At 40.6% G+C, this 16564-nt stretch overlaps 1 protein-coding gene across 4 annotated transcripts in view; it reads left to right on the top strand.

Annotated features, from left to right (window-relative positions):
* The window catches only part of LOC109924766 (cleavage stimulation factor subunit 2-like), a 65669-nt gene extending 49105 nt beyond the window's left edge, over positions 1 to 16564 (top strand). For all 4 annotated transcript variants that reach the window (XM_048604877.1, XM_048604874.1, XM_048604876.1 and 1 more), the window contains 4 exons: positions 3118 to 3326; positions 4487 to 4570; positions 6249 to 6372; positions 15817 to 16564. In XM_048604877.1, the coding sequence (XP_048460834.1) occupies positions 3118 to 3326; positions 4487 to 4570; positions 6249 to 6371 (416 nt within the window). In that variant the 3' untranslated portion in view covers position 6372; positions 15817 to 16564. The remainder of the gene's footprint in view (positions 1 to 3117; positions 3327 to 4486; positions 4571 to 6248; positions 6373 to 15816) is intronic.

Here is a 16564-nt window from a genome sequence, read left to right as displayed (position 1 = left end):
CTTGTTATCTCAGATTCTCCAGCATCTGCAGTTCCTACTCTCTCCATAACCTTCTTGCCATTAGTTTTCGGCATGTTATTTGTGTCTTCCACTGTGAAGACCGACACGAAATAACTGAATGAGGCTATTTCCTCATTCCCAGTTATTAAATTGGCCTTCTCATCCTCTAAAGGACCAATGTTTACGTTCGCCACTCTTTTACGATTTACATATTTATAGAAACTTTTGCTGCCTGTTTTTATATTCTGAGCTAGTTTACTGTCATAATATATCTTACATTTCTTTATAACTTTTTTTGTGGCTTTCTGTTGGCCTTTAAAGATTTCCCAGTCTACTAGTTTCCCACTACTCTTTGCTTTTTTGTATGTGTTTTTTTTCAATCTGATACTTTCCTTTATTTCCTTAGACATCCACAGCTGGCGCTCTCTTTTCCGACAGTTCTTCCTTATCACTGGAATATACTTCTGCTGAGCACTGTGAAAAATCATTTTGAAAGTCCTCCACTGTTCCTGAATTGACCCACCATAAAGTTTTTGCTCCCATTCTACCTTAGCTAACTCCCCCCTCATTCCTTCATAGTCTCCTTTGTTTAAGCACAGGACATAGGTACTGGATTTAACTTTCTCACGCTCCATCTGTATTTTAAATTCAATCATACTGTGATCGCTCCTTCCGAGAGGATCCCTAACTGTGAGATCATTAATTATTCCTGTCTCATTACACAGGTCTAGATCTAGGATAGCTTGCTCCCTGTAGGTTCCATTACATAATGTTCAAGGAAATTATTGCGGATGCATTCTATGAACCCCTCCTCAAGGCTGCCATGACCGACCTGGTTTGACCAATCGATATGTAGATTAAAATCCCCCATGATAATTGCTGTACCTTTTTTACATGCATTAGCTATTTGTACGTTTATTGCCTGCCCCACCGCGATGTCATTATTTGGTGGCCTATAGACCACACCTATCAGTGACTTCTTCTCCCTGCTATTCCTAATTTCCACCCAAATGGATTCAATGTTTTGTTCAGTAGAACCTATATCATCTCTCACTACCGCCCTGATATCATCCTTAAAAATCAGAGCAACACCACCTCCCTTGCCTTCCTGTCTGTCCTTCTGAACAGTTTGATACCCCTGGATATTTAACTCCCAGTCATGACCATCCTGTAACCATGTCTCTGTAATGGCCACTAAATCCCATTTGCCATGATTTGTGCCGTCAACTCATCCACCTTGTTTCGAATGCTCCGAGCATTCAGATAAAGTGCCCTTATGCCAGTTTTTGCACCTTCTTTTTGGGTCCTATTACTAACAGCGCTTGAGTTCTCCTTTTTTTAACTTTTTTCCTGTTCTACAACACTACCCAGGGCCCTACTTGTGATTGTATATGTCCTGCCATAGTTTATTTTACCAAAATGCAATACCTCATGTTTAGCCAAATTGAATTCCATCTGCCACTCCTCAGCTCGTTGACCCAATTGGTCTAGATCTGTTTTTAATCTTAGATAATCACCTTCACTGTCCACTATACCACCAATTTTGGTGTCTACCACAAACTTACTAACCATGCCTTCTATATTCTCATCTAAATCATTTATATAAATGACAAACAAGCGTGGACCCAGCACCGATCCCTGTGGAACACCACTGGTCACAGGCCTCCAGTCCAAAATACAACCCTCCACCACCACCCTCTGTCTCCTACTGTCAAGCCAATTTTGTATCCAATTAGCAAACTCGCCCTGAATCCCATGTGATCTAACGTTACTAATTAATTTACCATGCAGAACCTTGTCAAAGGTTTTACTAAAGTCCAAGTAAACAATGTCTATGGCTCTGCCTTCATCAATCATCTTGGTTACTTCCTCAAAAAACTCAGTCATGTTTGTCAGACACAATTTCCCTCACACAAAACGATGCTGATTATCCCCAATCATTCCTTGCCTCTCCAAATGTATGTAAATCCTATTTTTCCCAATCTTCTCCAACAACTTGCCCATCATTGAAGTCAGACTCATGAGTCTGACATTCCTCAGCTTCTCCTTACATCCCTCCTTAAACAAAGACACATCATGAGCCACTCTTCAGTCATCCGGCACAGCACCCGTAGTGATAGATGACACAAATATTTCTGCAAGAGGCCCCATAATCTCCTTCCTAACTTCCCATAACATCCTGGGTTACGCTAGATCAGGTCCTGGAAATTTGTCTGACTTTGTTTTCTTTGACTTCCAGTACTTTCTCTCTTATAATGTGAACATTTGATGTGAATATTTATCTCCCTGAGTTCTCTAGCTTCCATTTCTTCCTCCACACTATAACCTGATTTGCATTTTTTTAAAATATCTCTCCCATCTCCTGAGGTTCAGTACAAAGACGAACTTTTTAGTCTTCAAGGGGCCCTTCTCTCTCTCTCTCTCTCTCTCTCTCTCTCTCTCTCTCTCTCTCTCTCTCTCTCTCATTGCTCTCAATGTACTTGTGGAATCTCTTTGGATTGTTCTTAACCTTATCTGCGAAGGCTATCTCATATCCGTTCTTTGCCTTCTTGATCTCCCTCTTAAGAATGCCACTACCCTCTTTATACTGTTCAAGAGATTCATTTGAACCCGTTGTCTATAGCTAATATGTGACTTTTGTTTTTATTCTTGACAAAACCCTATATCTTGAGTCATCCATTTTTCCCTAATCCTACCAGCCTTACTTGCCACTCTAACAGGAATATCATAAACTCTGAATTCTTGTTATCACACTTTTGAAAACCTCCCACGTATCAGACATCCCTTTACCTGTGAACAGTCTACTTATTGCAGTAATAGGAAGAGTTCATTTTTAATGCAATTTTACTTTTGTGAAAATAATTGCAAAGTTTAATTTGAGAAGACTCTTTTTGAAAATGAAGCAAATATTTGATCATTCTAACTAGGTGCACAGATTGATAAATGACAGAATTGTCTATTACTATAAGCCTACTGTACTAGGTCTGCAGTATGCTCGAAACAAAATGCACTACTTAATGCCAAATACTTAAGTTATTTAATCAGAAGATGGAGTCTTGTAGAAATTGGAAGTGAAAACTTATTTAAAGTCAAACACTGTTTCTAATTTGTGTTTAGGCACTAGAGATCCCAGAGGTATTGATTCAAGAGGTATTGATACCAGAGGACCAGGGCCTGGGCCAGGGCCAGGACCAGGTCCAAACCAAGGCCCAGTCTCAAATCCAAGAGGGCCAATGGCAGGAGGACTACAGGTTCCAGGTCCAGGCACACATCAAATAGGGAACAGTGGCCCACAGGGATCCCAGCAACCTGTTCCACCCCGACAGGTAAGGGAGTTAGACTTCTTGCTAGTGAACCATTATTTTTGATGGAGTTAATTGTTCATGAAAAATAAGATACTTCAAATTGATACACCCTGGTTAGAAATCCAAATTATTTTCTTAGGATCATGAAATCCATCCCACTTCGTCTCAGCCTGTCCAGGCCTCTCATGCATTGAACAGTTCATAGCTGAGGTAGTTGTAGTTGATTAGTAGATAGACAACAGTAGTTAGGAAAAGGCACTTTGCCTGATGGTTTCCCTTTCCCATGTGGAAAGCAGAATGACTTCCTCAGCGTCTCTCTACAATCGAAAGGCTCAAATTAGAAACTTGTGATTATCCTTCCTTCAGTGTTCTTGCATACTGATGCAATAGCTCAATCATATGATGAGCTACTCTTATAGTTTTACCTAGTGTCTCGGTGCTTTAATCTACTTGGCTTCTTTCAACAGCTTGCTGAATACATTGCTGAACTTTACAGTGGTGCCTTAGTCATCATCAGTTCAGATTGATTTCCTCATTTTATCAAGGTGACAGTGTGATAGTTTCTTCAACTATCAGGTGCAGAAGAGTTTCATGCGGTTGCTTTAGTTCGAGCATGATTTCCCCATTTCATGGTTTTAAAGAAACTGCTGTGAAATGGTAATTTTGCAGAACTGCATGCAATATGGCAAATTACACTGCTCTATGCTTTCATATGGGAAGGCTTGTTTGAGCAGCTTGGATTCCTTATTTAGCTATATTAAATTGATGTAATTAAGGAATGCTGTCAAAGAAATGGTTCTATATTTTTAGTCTGTATATTCTGCACCATTAACCATACTTGCGTAGTAATCCCAACACTTTGAGGATATAAACTATTCTTGGTGTCACCCTACCATAGCAAATATATTCAAATGTTTAGTTTAGTTTTTGTTGTACTTTTTGTTAGTTTGAAAAACCTCTTTGTTCATGAATGTTTTCAACTATGTTTTCAAAAGATTTAACTTGGAGACTTTGTTCCAAAAGTGTCCATCATTGTTGCCAATTTAATCGTGACACCACCTCAACATTGAAATGAACATTACCTTATGGCATTCCTGTAGAAGTCTTCTGATAAACTATTAAACAATTTAGAGAGATGTGTTTTGGTGTTTACCTGCAGTTCTCTCACTTGTGCCTCTCAGGGTCCTACTCACACAGTGGCTGGGGGTCAACCTGGAGGATTCAGTCCTGCTCAGACTCAAGTGACACCACAGGACCATGAGAAGGTTAGTGCTGACACTGTGAAGGAGAGTGCAAAGTGATAGTGCATGATTTAAATCCAGTTAATTTTGGTAACTTTAGCAAGCAGGTTTTCAGTATTTAGGTTAGTCTGCCCAAGGCGTGCTTAACCAATCCAACATATGTTTTGCAATCTGTGCAGAATGTGCTTTTCTAAATGTTTCATTTAAAAACAACTTTCTGCTCCTTTTGTAAAGGTTATATGTTGGAGCTTTAGAACAATAGGAAGTAGAATATATATTTGAATTTTCCCTTTAAGAGGGAGGGAAAAACAGGGTGCAACATCCTCGACTATAGTTTGCCACATACCAACTGGTTGAGGAGCCCCCCACCTAAATCAGAAAACTGCTGATCAGATGAAGTAGTGCACTGGTTTCTGTACTCTTGACAAATTTAGCATAGGTTAAGCAAGTGAAGCATGACTACTGACTACACACTGGTTGGATACACTGCATTACAGAAGATGAGATTTCATATTCTACTTTTGCGGTCTGAAGTATTTCAGAATGTTCTAAATCGGTCATCCTGTTTGAGTTTTAGAATCCTCAAATCTGTGTAGTGTAAACTTGAGGCAGTTTTTAATAGAAGGAATACATGAAACTAAAATTGTAACTTTACTAAATTCATTAGTAATTTTTTTTTGTATAATATGGTCAAATATCAGTTGCATGTTGTAATCTTAAACTGGTGTCCTATGTAAGTATCATGGCTCCACAAACAGCGCATTCTTTCTAATTTATTTATCCTTCATATAAACAGGAATTTTTGGCACATGCCATTCAACAGTTAAAGGCATATGAGGCAAATCAAAATCAAGATTTCTTTTTAACTAGTGGAAATATGAGGGTTAATTAGTATTCTGGACTTGTGTGTTTTTATTCCACATGTCTACCCATTTTCCACCCTCCCTCCTATCCTAAAGACATTGTGAGCAGACTGCTAGATTCTAGGAATATTGCAGTTCTTTCAAACCTGTCTAAATTCAACTTCTTTACCCTTGCATTTTTAATAAGGGGAACTGGATGGCAAATCCAGACTCCTGTGCTTGTTTTTTTATATCCAAGTATAACTGAGCCAATGGTTGTGCTCCTAAATTTGCACCAAGATCAATGAACCCAATAAAAGATACAGATTAGAAAAAGAAGTATACTTCTCTATATCTCTCAATTTCTCACTGGCTTAACTACTTACCCAGTTGTAAGACCTATTTTATGTTGGAGTGTTTTTGAATAACTTTCACAGTCTGATTAAGTCCATATAATGGGAGTGTATAAGAGAATATACTGGTTAAATAACTGCACAGAAGCCAGTATCCCGTTACCCTTTATTTACTTCTGCACAGTAAACTGGCTGTGGTCAGCCAGCTCAGAGTTAGCCCCCCCTAAACTGAGGAGATTCTAATCCCCTGGTTATATTGGTCAGCCAAGGCTTTCCTGATTGGCCCAGGTTAACAACCTCACTCAAGGATCTCATGGTCAACAAGATCCAGCTGGTTCCAATCACTACACCTGAACATGGTCTGCGGGAAGACTGGGCTGGTGGACGAAATGTATGCTCTCATTCCAGGCTTTTTAAATTAACCCACAAATGAATGCCAAGAAAGTGTGTTTTCTGCTCAATTATTTTCCCTGTTTGACTTTGTTTTCCTTCTTTTGTTTGGTGTAGGCTGCGCTGATTATGCAGGTACTCCAATTGACTCCAGAACAGATTGCCATGCTACCTCCGGAGCAGAGACAGAGTATCCTTATTCTGAAGGAACAGATTCAGAAATCTGCAGGAGCCCCTTGAGGTAAACTGAAGAAGAAGTCACTTAGTATCTAGTTAGGCTGAAGACTCATACAGACTTGATCCAATTGCTCCGCACATTGTCACCCTGCGTCCAAATCTGAGTTTCCCCTATTTTTCCTCTGAGATCTATGCATGGCAGTGATTTCTATAACTGTAAGCCAGTGTGTCTGCACAGAATTGATGTACTCAGACCCTCGAGTGCTTGTGAGGCTGTGCAGCTTAGGGTCCCTTGGGATAGTAAGCAATAGATCAGGCCATTCTTGTCCTGTCTCCTGGATGGCTTTTAGCTAATGTTCTCCCTAATGTCTTGTTCATTTGCTCTACTATGCCCGAGCTCTGCAGGCGGTAAGGGATGTAAATTTTTATTTGATTCCCAGTAATTTTACAAACTTCCTTAATCATTCATAACGCAAATGTTTTCCCTGATCTTCTGTGTATACAGCTGATGTAGTGAATTGTCTTTATGCATTTGGTCACTACTTGATCTTGAGTGATAAAGTCTAAAGGACTATACAGTTACAAACTTAACCACACATTGCCAACTTTAACAACAAATACAAGAATACAATATAATTACTTTTAAAACACTGTCAATATGGAGGCAGTGAGATGAAGGGCTTATTTCCTTACTGTAAAAACACTGACTTTTGGCAGAATCTTACAGTAGTTTGAAAATTGTGGACAACGGTGAGATTTGTGGCAGACTTCTGTGAAAGGTCCAGCAAGGTCTGTCACGACGTTGGGAACAACTCACCGTGTCCTTTAACTATGTTCTGGGCATCAAGGACATCTTGCTAGGCAGCAGCATTTTGCCTATTAATGGCGATTATTAACTAAAGATCTCATGTTCTCCTTGCCTCAGCTTTCTATTGTACTATCCACCATGAACAAATGTGTTAGACATTGGTGTCCAATAATTGCCAGCTCCTTAGGATCCTCAATGCACCTCTCCAATCCACTTGAGACCTATATTTCAGGGCAACTAGCATTGAAAGGCTGCTGGATGGGCATTTTGAGCACGGGGACAGACACGTACTTCACAAATTGGAGTAGGATGCATCGCAGGGCTGCTCACTTACTCTCAACATTCACTGACTCACTTGGCACTTTCCTGGATGCTTACACTGTCACTGTCTTGCTTTGCCTTGCCTTGCCTATTAGTTGCAGTCACAGAACCAGGCAGCTTCCCACCTTGCTGTATAACACTGCAGTGTCATTCTCTCACATGCACCATTTGCTAACAGCTAATGGAGCAAACACATTGCTTAAGCAGCAAGCAAGCAGCCCATGCCTCTCCGTCTTGGAGGAGTAGCCCTCACCAAAACTATTGGAGACACCTGTCAGTTGGTGAACCCTGACATATTACAGTCACATATCCGATTGGTCCCCTGACTGACAGCCGACCAATGTCTCTGCAGTCTGGGAGTGGATCATGGAAAGTCCTATGGCTTCGTAGCAGACAATCCACGGGGTAATGCTAATGCAGTTAGGGACATGAACAGACATTAGGCTGGCACAGTTACAGTCAGCCATAGAAATTCAAAACAAGCAAATATGGTGCAAAATCATTAACATTTATGGATGTGTGAATATTGATATACAGCGCAATGCCACACATGCCCCCAATGTGCCCTTAAAAAATCTTTTTCTTTCCCTTCCACACCACCTCAGTGCAGTTCCAGGTTCTGAAGTTGAAGGGAGCCCGCTTGACAATAGTGCCCTTTGGGCCTAGGAAATTTGATCAGGCAAGCCTGAAGCATGTGTGTCCGGACAACCCAAATGTACTTGAGATCTCCTTGCCAGAAATGAATGAACACTTCTCATTATGAACTTTGTCTTCAAAGGTTCAGGCATGGTGGAGATGGATGGATAGACAGCCAGGCCCTTGCATGGTTGAGGCAGCTGTGTCCCCATTGTGTAACTGCCGTCCTGCAGCTTTTGGGCAATGAGGGTCATTGCCTTTCATGCCTGCCTGCTGATTCAATGGGATTTAATGAAGTCCCTAATTGCTGGAGGGTCCTCTCCTGCCTGGACTCTGCCAGTCCTCCAAATGTCAGTGTCTTGGGGCACTTTTTTCCTTGGCCAGTTGTCAAGCTGTCAGACTAAAGAACTCACCGGTCTGCACTCCCAAATGTTGTACATCTGACATTCCCAATAAGGTATCAGTGTCTAAGGTGTCAGGAGGTAGCCTTGCCAATACTTTCTCTGAGACCTTGGAACTCTCTTCCTCAGAGGTCAGGGAGGTGCCTACTAACAGAACAGGCTATTTCTACACCAGGAGGAAGGCATCACAGCCAGTGACTAGAAGTGGTGTGCAACAGATAACACTGGCGGGTTGTTAATGTGAGAGTTGCAGTGGAGATAAAATTAGTACTTAAGTTGGCAGGACGTGAATGTTTTGGCATCCGTATCCCTGCAGGGAAGTCCCGGCCTTCTCCAGCGAGGGACGTGATTCTTTCCTTATAGTGAGTGATAAGCCTAATATCAGACACCCCTTCATCCTGGCTGGTCCTGTCCTGTAATTTCTTCTGTAATGGGATATAAGGAGAGATTGAGTGAGGTGAAAGTGGCTAGCATATCTAGCATATCTGAGGTATCCCAGATGAGAGATTGGACAGTGCAGAGGTCATGCAGGGTTAGTGATGTGGGGGCTTGATGGAAATGAGTAAGAGTGAGATAAGATCTTATTAGCAATACTGAAAGTAGTGGAAAAACACTGAAAGCTTTGGTAGGAGATGAGTGCAATAACAGAATGAACATTGTTATTCCTCTTTTTAGAAAGGCTGAGATTTGAAGCAGTGCTTGTCCCATGTATGCTAGGTTAGCCTTTGAGTTTGTTCCATGGATGCTCAGTTACCACCTCCCCCGCTCCACCACCACAGCCCCCCACCCCCCCACATCCCAATAACATACCTTTATTTTTGGTCACTCCATAATTAGAGAATGAATACTCAAGTCAAACAATAGCAAGGCTTCTCTTCAAATTGAGGCAAAGATACACGACATACAACACTGCAAAGGTCCACAGTTGCAGAGAAAAATGTTCTATGGTGATCGTTAACAGAGCTGGATGATCTGAAAGCCTTTCTCTCATGCTACAGCATTCCAAATTGTAAATTTTCCCTTAAAATAAACCACTTTTTCCTCAGAAAACAGTGAAGGCTGATTCTTGAATTTATTTGAGTAATTTGAATTTTTAAAGACAAGGGAGTCTCGGGTTATGGGGACAGACAGATAGGAAAATGAAGTTGAGACTATAATCAGATCAGACATGATCTTTCTGAATGGTGTAGCAGGTTGGAAGAACTGAATTGCCAAGTGAATGGCCTGGTCTGCTCTTGGGTCCTATATTCCTGTGTCCTCCAGTTCTTTTCATCATCCCCCACAGCAGTTCTGAAAACAAGGTGACTCGTGTTGAGCCCCAGTTTTTTTCAAATCTGAGTCTACAAAAATTCTGTGAGAAGACTATCATCTTGAAGTACATGAGTTTTCATGATTCTGCTCTGATTTAATGCACAGCCAAAAAAAACATATCTCCATTAAAGGTAGACATCTGTCCAACTGGTGCTGACTTTGTTTACTGACTATGTTTGAAATGTCTGGTCTTCAACGGAGGGAGCACTAGCCATATCCTGCTGAGTATTGATACATTGACATCACCAGTGTGCAATTAGCTATCAAAAAGCTGAAGCCAGACAAATGAGATGCAGTGACACTACATAAACCAGAAATTAGTAGAGAAACCGAGATATTGCTGAGTGTTTGCAACTCCAAAAGAATATTTCCCATGGTATAATGTGGCATGAGCTACAAAAGCTACTTGTGGGATGACTTGCACGTTTTGACTTGTGCCTGATGCAGGTGCTTCCATTTTTGTTGCATGTGTTTGGTTGGTTATGTTGTTGTAATTGGAAGAAAAATGAAAATTGTGTCTGATCCCATAGATTACAGGTAGATCTCATAAATGTGCATTAATAATATGGTGTATACAGATTAGTGTTATGTTATAGGTTGGGAGAGGAGCCTTATCAATATGACTATGAAGCTTTTTGTGACTTGCTAATGTTATTCTAGTGAACATGATCTGCTGGAGAGCATGGCTATTCAAAGTTGTCATTAGTTCTTTCGTGGTCAGTAAACTGATACCTATTTGGCTGGACGGTTAAGTGGTTGAAATACAAGTTGATAGTAGTGTTCATTTTTAGGATGTGGCTCTTGTTCAATTTCATCCATACCCAGAAGAAGTTGGATTAAATTGTTTCAGGGTTGGTAGAGAAATTATCTTAAGTACCCAATTTCAAATAAACCTATTAAATAAAGGAAATACAGCATTTACTGAGGGACTGTTCCTTGCTTTGTCATTCGAGGAAGTTGACACTTTGTTGCAGTGTCAGTGAAATTAGAAATTCACAGGGCCAACCCCAATTTCAGTTTTGAAACTTTATCAATCTACCGGCAAAATGTTTTCACCAAAACGCATCACACCCTGTGACTGAAGATTACACTCTCTGTTCATGATAGAGCGGCTGGATTGTAGCCCAGGGGGATTGCGAGGTTTAGAAACCACTCCCTGTCTTTCTACCTTGTAATGCTCTGCATCACATTCCTACCCAGAAATTCAATTGGAAAGAAATCCTTTATCTTCTTTGTTCGTGTAATAAATAAATTGCACACTTAAAGTACTAAAGTACATAAACAACAAATGAGTACATAGGTTGACTCAGTTTACAAATTACATTATACAAAGGTATACTTTGTCTCAGGTTTTAATTTAGATTTACTTCCTGTTGCCTTATTCAAATATTTCATTGACCGCAAGGAAGCTTGGAATTCTGCATTTGGTTTAATGGAATTTTCTTCTCCAAACTTCTGTTTTAAAAAAAAAGTGACCTGCTCGATAAGGTAGGAGTGCTATCCATGCACCTATCCAGAGTAATAGAAGCCCTATGTGGTACGAGGCTATTCAACTCATTGATTCCATACTGACCCTCCAAAGGTCTTGGCACTCAGACCCAGACCCAGACCCCCATCCTATCCCCATAACCCCACAGTTTACCATGGCCAACCCACCTAACCTGCACATCTTTAGACTGTGGGGGGAAACTGGAGCATCCAGTGGAAACCCACACAGACACTGGAAGAACATACAAACTCTTCCAGCCTTGGGTGACTGTGTATCGAACCTTGATCCCTGGTGCTATGAGGCAACAATGCTAACTACTGAGCCACTGTTCCACCAATAAACCTTGGCAATGCTAGTGCTTGTTTAATTATAGAGTCCGAACTCAGTTAGCCATAACAAATTCTTCCAAAATTTATAAGTAGTGCTTATAAACTATTGGCTTGACAGCATTAAAACCAACCGTAACTGCAAGAACATCCCCAGTTAAGATCAAGTAATACAGCAGGGACAAAATGCAATGGATGCTAGAAACATGAAATGGTTATATATCCAAATTGTTAGGGGGAGATTTGCTAATGCCATGAATTAACATGTAAATCTACATGAAGTTCCACCTGAGGTTAAATTGAGGTAGAGAGATTTAGTTAATTTCATAAACAATAATCAGTAAATAATTAGTAATAATAATTAGTAAAGATTCATTTTCATTTATTCAAGGCAAGAAAGTAGTCAGGTTAAATGTTAGTTAAACCCCATAAACACACTTAGATACTGATGCAGCAGATGGACAGAATTTCTGTGAAAATGCTACATGACTGAACCGGCAATAATCCTGAAGCATTATTTGGAAATGAAATGTGAGATTGCCCCCATGCGACACCCAGAAAGACCAAGCAATTGGGTTTAGTCAAGGATTTGGAGAGGAGATAATGAATGGTGAGCCTTACCACTTTTGGAATGTCTGAAACACAAGGTGTTTGTCTGACAATTTCACAATTTGAGTAATGCACTGTCTGCATGACTTGCAATGTAGAAATATCTGAGGAATCCTGTCCGAGTTAGAATGCTACCTCGGAATGTTTTCTGGAGTAGAGTCTCCCAACGTTTGCTCAACAAACAATTGTTGACCTGTACCTCAAGGCTTCTGAGATTATTTCATAAAATAATCCATCACTGCAATACCATTAACTTTTTTCTTTCTCCAGATGTTAATTGACTTTTTGTTTTACTCATTGATGGGATGTGGATGTTGCTGACTGCTCCAGTATTTATTGCCCATCCCAAGTTGCCCTTGAGAAGGTGGTAGTGAGCTGCCTTCTTGAACTGCTGCAATTTATTTGCAGTCGTACAATGCCATTAGAAAGGGTGTTCAGGATTTTCACCCAGTAACACTGCAGGAATGGCGATGCATTTCCAAGTCGGGATGATGTGCAGCTCTGAGGGGAACTTGCAGGCATTGTGTTCCTATGTATGTTATGCCCTTGTCCGTCTAGGTGGTAACAGTTGTGGATTTGGAAGGTGCTGTCTAAAAATCCTTGGTCAGTTTCTGCAGTGCATCTTGTACACACTGCTGCTACTGAATGTTGGTGTTGGAGGCAGTGTGTGTTTGTAGAAGTGAGGGGAAACAAGCGGGCTAATTTGTCCAGGATGGTGTCAAGCTTCTTGAGCATTCTTGGAGCTGCATTCAACCAGGCATATGTAGAGTATTCCATCATACTTCTGATTTGTGCCTTGTAGATGTTGGACAGGTGAGTTACTTGCCACAGGACTCCTAGCATTTGACATGCTCTTGTATCCACAGTGTTTTATAACTTGTCCATCTCTTACTGAACACAGTTATTGCCCAGCAGTTGTATAGTGCTTATGTTACTTAACGCATCTCAGCCCAAACCTGAATACTGTCCAGGCCCTCCTGCATTTGGATGTAGATTATTTCAGCAACAGAGGAATCTTGAATGATGTTGAACGTTGTGCAATCATCAGCAAAAATTGCCACTTCTGACTTTATGATGGAGGGATGGTGATTGAAGCAGATGAAGATGGTTGGGCCTAGGACACAACCTTGAAGAATTCTTGCAGAGATGTCCTGAAGCTGATATAATTGACCTCCAACACCAAGACCTTCTTCCTACGTGTTTGATTCCAATCAGTGGAAAGTTTTCCCCTGATTCCCATTGATCCCAGTTTTACTAGAGCTTCTTGATGCCACATTAAATCAAATCTGGCCTTGATGTCAAGGGCTGTCACTCTTACCTCATATCTGGAATTCGGCATTTTTGTCCATGTTTGAAACTGGGCTGTCATGAGGTCAGGAACTGAGTGGCCCCGATGGAACTCAAGCCTAGTGTCAACAAACAGGTTAAGCTGAGAATATACTGCTTGTGTGTGCAGTTGACTTCCATGATGTGTTACAGAGTTGGGACAGGACCTGTATTGCCAGTATGCTCCTGCTCAAGGCCAATTGACATCACCCAAACTTTATCTGGAGGATTTACAGACTGTAAGAGCATTGTTCACCTGTCACTAAAAAAGTATAGTTTTGCAAGTTTATTTTTTCTGTGTTTATATCTAGTTCATTTCATTCAGAGCTGCGGATTCTGCATATCTTGCTATGAAAGAAAAGCATTGGGTAGGATTTAACAAGAAATGGCAATCGCAGTTAAAGCAGTAGATTCTGGCAGTAGATTCTGATCACGGCTCCTTTAGAACTGCAGAGCCGACCTTAAATATTTCAGGTCCCTTCTGATGCATGATAGTCAGGGGAAGTCAAACCACACCCACTTTTTCACAATATTCTGTGATTTAAATGCCCAACAGCACAGAGAGCCACATTGATGCCTTCTGTGGAAAGGTAAGATGTAAGTTGAGTGTAGGGTTAGGGTTAGGGTGCCAGAGCACTAAGTGAGAAAGTTGCAGCTATGAGAGCCTGTTCAGGGGTGGGCATAAGGGGACTGGGGGAAATGTAGCAAGGGCTATGTGTAATAAGTTGGTGTGTCAGTTTTCGAGTTGTCCAGAAGTTACAGTAGGTTCTTGATCTAACTTTTCTTGGGTAACTTAGCAGCAGCTGGAACTCTCTGAATTAAATCCATACTCCCATGCCTGTATTCAATGTATTGAAATAATTACACAGCAAAAGAAAATCCTACAAAGCTGGCAACCATGGCACTACTTAAATTCCCTTAACAAAGGCAAAGGGAACCAAACAGTGGAGGGACAGATAAAACCATGGAGAGATTATGGTGAAACATAAAATACAGTGGTGTGGTTGGAGGCAGAAGCAGCAAAGAATTGTACCCTGGTTAAGGAGAATGAACCTCTAATTAGGAGCTTTACTTGCTGAAGCAAAAATACCACTGATACCAGCCTCATCCCTGGGAGGAATCAACAGCAGTGAGTGTGGTAAGGATTGTAATCTGATTATGTTTACTTCTGAAATTGAAACACAAAGCAATCGTAACCCATTTCCTCCAAGCCTCCCCTTCCTACCACACTTTTGTCCCTTCTGCGGAAGCACTTGATGTGTTACCATTCTCTGCGGCTCCGTCTTTTCCTGTGTCCCCTCTCACTTAGTGTCATGTCCTTCTCCATGGCCACCCTCTCTCTGCCCTATCCCTCTCCACCGCACCCCCCGCCTCCCTCTGTTCATCCCCATCTATACCCCTTCACCAACTCAAGATCCATTCCAAGAACCCACATCCCTCTGTAACCATTTTTCCAGTTTCCTGTCCACTGCCTTCCTCCTCACTCTACCTGCCCTCCCACATGTTGACACTCTCTTTTGCCCTCCAGTTTGTCTTATTCACCAGATTTATGTTCTAAAGTGATTTTATTTTGCTCCACGCGTTCCTGTGGATTCACATACTTGATGCAAGTTAAGTCTAAAGATCCACAAAATAGAATAAAATGTAAATTCTCAAAATTTGCCCACATAAGCAAAGAATATCCAGAACTAGGAGCTGTGGGATACCAGTTCCTCAAACCCAGACGGAAATGGAGAACCCCACAAGGCAAATGTCTTGTGAACATTAAATTGTTAACGTTTTTAATTTTTTTTCCAAATATGTGTTAAATATTCCTATTCATTCTGTATGTGTAGCTTAGTAAAAAAAGTGATTTGGTGGCTGAAAACAGGGCTGATTAGTTTTATGCATTTGGTTTATAAACTTCGCTGAAGTTTGTACAGGTTGCTCTTTTTCCTTGATGGTGTATAGCAGTGTTCTTACATTTGATTGGCAAGTCTTCAATGATTTCAAATACGTTTTTTAAAAAAAAGTTCATCAAGATTTGTTTGTCCTGTGGATGTTTGACACATGAGACTAGATATTTCAGAGTAACACAAGGCACTCATACTGTTCAGCCCTATTTTAGGAATAAAACTCTGGAAATATTTACTCCAGAAAGTCAAAACTAGGAGTAGAGTAAATGTTAAACAGAAAATAATTTTTTTGCATGTCTGCTGTTTAATTTGATTGGGACACATTTGCTACCTGTCTTTCCACTGTTGCTGATAAGAATTTGAATGTCTTTCTCTCTGTCTTTCAGAATGGGTATTTTATGGGCTGCCTGCATCTGGAGGAAATCTCAATCTTCTCGGTTACCTAATACTGTGGTGCCATACCACGAGGGTATTCTTCGTTGTCATGTTTATTTGCTTCAACTTAGTGAAGGAGAGAAAAAATCCAAAGGACTATCATCACAATATGGAAACATTGTTACCTGAATTGGTTTTCTTTGTTAAAAATGCATCAAGAAATTTTGATGGGAGGGGGTAAAAAGAGACCAGATTTATAGGATTTGCAGTTTTTGTTGATACTGTAGGGATTGAAATTGTTTTCTATTTGAAACTACAGAATAATTACTGACTGCTTCAAGATGTTAAGTTTTGAAATGGTCAGGAAACCAGGCATTACACTAAGGGAAACTCCTCATTCAGACCAGGTTTAATTTGAAACGTGGTGCACATTCAAGTGGTCCTGACTGTTTCCTCCCTGCCTCAAGGTCCATTTCCTTGCAAACCCCAACTCCCTTTGGTAAAGATGTACTCCTTTACCATATAGTTCCACTACATGTTAGTGCTGAGATTTTTACAGCTGCATTGTTTGTTTATAAATCACTCTCTCTCTATCTCTACCCATCCCACCTTTTTAAAAACAAGTTCTAACCACATTGTTGGAGTGTCCCTAATGTATCTTGGCAGTAAAGGCCAGTTTAGTTCTCATTTATTGTTAAGTATGTTGGAGAAAAGTGATGTTTCTGCAGTAATTTTTACATAAAAATGAATCAAAACTCA

The sequence above is a fragment of the Rhincodon typus genome, chromosome 14 (genome assembly GCF_021869965.1).
Source record: "Rhincodon typus isolate 14 chromosome 14, sRhiTyp1.1, whole genome shotgun sequence".
NCBI classification, from domain to species: Eukaryota; Metazoa; Chordata; class Chondrichthyes; order Orectolobiformes; family Rhincodontidae; genus Rhincodon; species Rhincodon typus.
Note: the sequence above shows the minus strand (reverse complement) of the source record. Positions and strands in the feature narration are given on the sequence as shown.